General features: G+C 39.2%; 1 protein-coding gene across 1 annotated transcript in view; it reads right to left on the reverse strand.

Annotated features, from left to right (window-relative positions):
- LOC140148626 (insulin-degrading enzyme-like) overlaps positions 1-5,795 on the reverse strand; it is a 93,443-nt gene extending 87,648 nt beyond the window's left edge. The window contains exon 1 of the mRNA XM_072170651.1: positions 5,608-5,795. Within this exon, the coding sequence (XP_072026752.1) occupies positions 5,608-5,687 (80 nt within the window). The 5' untranslated portion in view covers positions 5,688-5,795. The remainder of the gene's footprint in view (positions 1-5,607) is intronic.
- Between the last annotated feature and the right edge of the window lie 205 nt (positions 5,796-6,000).

The raw sequence follows: 6,000 nt of genomic DNA on the forward strand, positions 1-6,000 counted from the left end.
GCAAATAAACAGAGGGGGTACTTCCATATTGACGCTACGCTCCATGGGAAGTCGGAATATAGGCGGAACGGACTTTCGACACACGGTATAGTTTGTACCCAGTGTTGTAGTTATCTTTGATGATGTTATGAGTATGTTGCCGCAGATAACTTCACTGTCAAAGAACATCACATATCACTTACGCAATATTACTCGGATCCGTCGTTTTCTTGATAATGAAACATGCACCCATGTTGTTCCATCTCTTGTGCTGTCACGTCCAGACTATGGCAATGTACTATTAGCAGGAACTAATGCAACTTACATCATGAAATTACAACGCTTGCAGAACTGGAGTGCAAAATTAATTTTCTCTGCTTCTAAGTATGACCATGCCAGCCAGTATTTGCAAGAACTTCATTGGCTCCTGTGAAGCAGAGAATTTTATATAAGATCATGCTCTATGTGTTCAAATGTCTGCATGGATATGGACCAAATTATCTCATCGAATCAATTTCATTGTACAACCAAACTCGCTCTCGGCTTATGCTTCTGCAACAGACACTACACGCCTCTCTGTAACAGAATTCAACCCTAAAGGCCTGCAATCAGCTTTCGACAAGAGTTTTTCTCTCACCGCACCTGCACTCTGGAACTCACTTCCATCTGAACTCCGTACTGCTGCTTCTCTGCCAAGTTTCAAGAAAGGCCTCAAAACCTTCCTGTTCCCACAATAATCTGGTGGCTTTGTTTCAGTTTTGCTGTTTTATTTTGTGTTCCATCTTGGCGCCGTGGTCTTTATGAAATGGCGCCCTATAAATGCCTTGTGTGTAATGTGATGTAATGTAATGTAGTCCTCGAGTACTGTCCTTGGCCTCGAGGACTCCTCGAGGACAGGTTGTGAAGTCCTTGGTCCTCGGACATGTAGTCCTTGGCCTCGGACGTGTAGTCCTTGGCCTTGGCCTCGGACCTCAAAGTCCTTGGTCCTCGACAACAAGGACACGACAAGGACAGGCAAAATCATCAAAAATGCAGGCAAATGAGTGATAGCACGGTTCGATTTAGAGGGGTTTTACATGCACATATGCATGTAACTTTGGCTCTGTGCATGTAGAATTTTGCCTGTGCATGCAAAATTTTGTGTTATTTGGCCCATTTTGAGGGAAAAATCGGAGTTGTGCATGTACATTTTATTTTCTAAATCGAACCCTGAGTGATAGAGTTATACAATCTGCTGTTTAGTTATCAAGAACCTTTTAGAGAAACATGACAAGAATAGCTTTTTATTGTACCTGATTGAAATACAAAAATATTTATTTATTTTGGTGCACTCTTAACTATCATCTTTGCTTTTTGCAAAACATGCACATGGAGGCCAAAAATGTGGCTTTATTTTTAATTAAAATTCCACTCAGCCAATATGATTCCTAAAATAGGAATATCGAATAGAGAAGAGGTTTTTTAAATATTTTAAGAAACTCATTGGAAGCTATTGTAGGACGCGTTTCGATTAAATGTGATCAAACTAATTTGATCTATTTTGGTTAATTTCATCAGCTACATTTTGCTGTGTTTGATCTTAAGATAGATGCCCATTTTTGGCTGCTTTGTCACACATATTATACCATGTACAATTCGCCTATTGCACGGTTCCACCAAGGAAAGCCTTGAACTGGCATGAAATGAAAGGAAGAATTACATACATTTTGTAACTTTACGCAATGTTATATGACTGGTTCAATTCCCATTCATGCATGCTGCCAGATCGAAGCTCTCCTCGACATGGCGAAACCATGCAATAGGAGTAGATTCGGGGATGGGGGATAAATCCCCAATATTTTGTCAGGGGGCTGGGGGATGGTCCAATGTTGACCCCTGTATGTGGGTTTCTAACCAAATTAACCTCATATTTGGCCATTTTAGCCCCCAAAGTGCCACATTTTGTGCGCTTCGCGCAAATTTATTCCACTTTTGAACTATATTTCACCCGCTTTGCTTCAATATGGCAATTTTTACACTACACACGTTTTTGTACCATATACCTATTTTGTCGCCAAAAGGGACTGGATTCACATTAATTACTTCAAGAAAATGTTCCAACTCCATCCCCTCCCAATGTCAACAAGAAATCTACACCACTATCTAGCTTTTTGACATCAAAAATAATGGTAGATATGCGGATCAAACACATAAAAGCATGTTATATTGTAATCTTCACTACGTTATGGATGCATCTGGTCTAGATACATTGTAAAACTAAGAAACAACACGGTATAATGAAAAAGTTTGAAAATACAACATAGGCCTACTTGTGTTTTGTTGGTTTAAACTAGGACAAAGAGCCCAATTAATTAGGCATGTTTATTTGATAGAGTTTTATAAATAGGATTATCGTTCAGCGTTATTTATTGTGCATAGGCCTATAAAATTGCCTTAGGCCTATGTTGACGACAATATGATCCCCCGATCGGGCGTGGTTTAGTATGGTTCATTATTATGAAAGTCCTTGGTCCTTGGCCTTGGCCTCGGAGACAAATGTTCTTGGCCTCGGAGGGTTGTCCTTGGCCTCGGACACCATGTCCTTGGCCTTGGCCTTGGCCTCGGACACCAAGTCCTTGGCCTTGGCCTTGAGGTCCTCGACTACAACACTGTTTGTACCCCTGCGAGGTGTTGATTTGGGGCTGCGGGTCTCTCCTAATGTGTATCGCTTCACAAATTTTCCTTGTATCGTTCCTGCTGTCCTTTTCCAATATTAGAAAGCAGTTTGCTATGTGTTTAGTATTTCTACACCACAAAATAAAAATCTACACCACTAAATAGAAATCTGGTCAAGCGCCTGTTTTGCTTTTGGGAAAAGGTAAAACAATTCTTGCGTTTCACAATACGATGCGCTTCCAGCGGTCGCTGAGTCAAGGCCAAAATATGCAGGGCATCATGGGAAAATGTCGACATCCAAAGCCCGCGTAATACGAATACAATTATTGTATTCGTATTAAGCGGGCTTTGGATGTCGACATTTTCAATTGTAACAATACAGGAACATACATCATTGTGGGTTTAAATGTCATTACCGTATTTAATGTTACATGTGAACGCACACTCAAACAACAATTTACAATTATAGTAGATCCGTTTTCTATCTATTGATCACAGGGAATCCTTCGTGGAGCTGTTTTCAACATATTTATTATCACACTCACATGAAAATTCAATAGCAGCTAGAATGGCAATGTTGACTCTGGAGTCAAAAATTTGACTGTCAAGAGCAACCGCTGGCAGCGCATCGTATCGTGAAACGTGAGAATTACATGAAAGATTAAAATGAGCAGCAGAAATTTATATGATTTTGGTTAACTTAAAATTAAGATCGCTTGTGTACTTAAGTTGTGCGCAATTGTGAGGTAGTGTTCAATCATGCCAAGTAGATATGATAGATACATGTAATTAATTTTAATAAGTCATTATAATAAGCACCCTTTTCTTCTGTTCTCTGTCTAGAAACTCTAGCATGATTTTGCATAGAGTATGCAAGACATCATCCGTCGATGTAGTCTCCTACGCAGCCAGATTGGTTATGCTCCCTCCACACAAACAGTCTGCCAATGACCACATATACAGCGTTTCTGATTAGCTACAATGTAAGAGGGCGACAATGCAAAGTCAATGAGAACCGAACAGCAGTGCTGCATCCGGGAACTTGATTGCCTGTGGGTTGAACTCCTGGCTGTATAATCAGATACGCGTGCAGCACGTGCTGGATGACGTCATGGGAAACGGCTAGCCAATCAAAAAGACCTCGTTCGTTATCATTGGCAGACTGTTTGTGTGGAAGGTGTACTCGGGTGGGTACTATCAAAACCTTGAGTTTTTCAATGACAAAAAAATAATAAGACACTTCAACACAAATTTCATTTTTTTGAATAAGTTTCTCTTTATTTTTGCATATGCTGTTGGCCCTCACTGTGGTTTCCCAGGGACTGCCTTTTGAGGAGAGCGAGAGCAATCGCTCTCTTCTGCTCTCCTTAAATCGGAGAGTGATTTTTAGCTTTCCTTAGTTGACCATTCTCTCACTACATTTTATTGTTAATGTTCTAAACAGCTCTTGAAGGCTCTAGAAGAGCTATGTAATGCTCTCCTGCAAATTCCAAAAGACAGTCCCTGGTTTCCATCCTCTGTCAAAGCTGGAATCTGCATCAGAAAACAGAAATAAAACAAAATGTTACTCATACATGTTCATTTGTATATTAGGGGCTATCATTTTCATGGGGCTCCCAAATTTCAAAAAGTCAGCATCAATAAAATTATGCCCCCTATTTCGCAACAAACTTTTATGACCCCCCCCCATCACCCACTGATACACCTTACAAGTCATGTACCCCTGAAGAGGCTAAAATTGTATTCAGTCTTTTTGAATAAGATAAACAAACTATCTGTGGTCATTTCGACTCCTACATTTTGGTCATCAAAATTTTATGACCCCCCTATTTTTCTTTCCAAAAATTATGACACCCCCCCTGTATATTTGGGACCCCCTTCCAAAGAAAAATGATAGGCCCTTATGTTCACATCAATTCAAATTCAATCAATCTAGGATTACATTTACAGTTCAGTACCGGTAAATAGCAAGTGCTTGTTTCTTTAAATTGTGTACTCACAATGCACAGTATAGGCCTATAAGCATTTTAATATGTGCATGCACAAAAAGTTTGTACAGGAAATTGGCTGAAAAATTGAGACATTAAAATTAGCATATCTCCGCAACCACATGTCGTATGACATTCATTTATGCCTCATCAGTTTTCTTTCATTTACCTCTTTAATATGAGATTACTTTGATGAGAATCAAAAAAAGTTCAATTTTTTTTGTATTATACCTAGCATATGCCATCATAGGACCTTGTTGAAAATAATATGCGCTGAACGGCAGGCAGAATGCTTAATTTGTCAAAGGAATTCTTTAAAAAAAAAATAATGTAAGCTTAAGCTTTACTACATCAATGCATAAAAAATGAAATCATGAATACATGATTGATGAAACACAACATCATGGAACACTAGCCCTAGAACTCTGGCCATAGTATCCGTTTTTACTTCCACTAGGGCCAGAGGCACTTACATTGAAAAATTTGTTGGAGATGCTTGAACGATCCAGTACAAAAAATCAATGCTTGATCGAACCAATACAAATGTGTGTTAGGTCACCAATTAACATGATAAAACCCACTTGAGAACACACAATCGCCAGTCATTTCTAAAGACTCATTTATACTCAATCGCTTTTGCAGAAATCTGAATCGCACGCATGATCAGTGTACTAAATCGCCGTCAGATTTGCCTGCTGAGCATGCGCATGAATCGCTGTTTTTCAAAAGCGACACGTAGGCCTATATTGACACCCTCTGTCGGTCAAGGATTCAGTCTGATGATGAGCAACCCATGGGTATAAACACAGCTTTACACAATGACTAATTTACATAGGCACAAAAGACCGTGTTCATGTACCGTTACTCAGTCAAACATGGCAGAGTAGGTCCCGGATGACGGTACATGTTCCTATCTCCTCAACGTTATACCTTTCCAACAAGGAAAGAGATATGGAACACGAAGAAGTCAAATGAGCAAACATACCTATAATTTAAATAGCAGTTACTTAGTGAGTAAGTTGACTTTCGCGTCAAATTAAGTAAAATTGTTTGTAATCGTAGCATGGGTACTTTACGTTACGTAAAATGTCCTTGGCATGTATTTTTAGCCATAAGCTTACTTCACATTTTCCAGTACGCTGCCATTTTTAATTTTCACTATTTATATGCCCTGCACAGCAAAACCTTCATGAATATTAACAAGATGACGTCATTATCCTGGAAGAAAAAAATCACAAGTATGGCAAGCCATTGAAGTCACATCACATGCGTTGTGATAATTTTTATAGTGCACACCCCCTTACAGAGGAGTAAATTTTCAATATAAAAGAAATGTATGGATTTTCATAAGCTTTTTTGAAATATGGCGGGCACATAA

This window comes from Amphiura filiformis, chromosome 1, assembly GCF_039555335.1.
Source record: "Amphiura filiformis chromosome 1, Afil_fr2py, whole genome shotgun sequence".
Classification (NCBI taxonomy): domain Eukaryota; kingdom Metazoa; phylum Echinodermata; class Ophiuroidea; order Amphilepidida; family Amphiuridae; genus Amphiura; species Amphiura filiformis.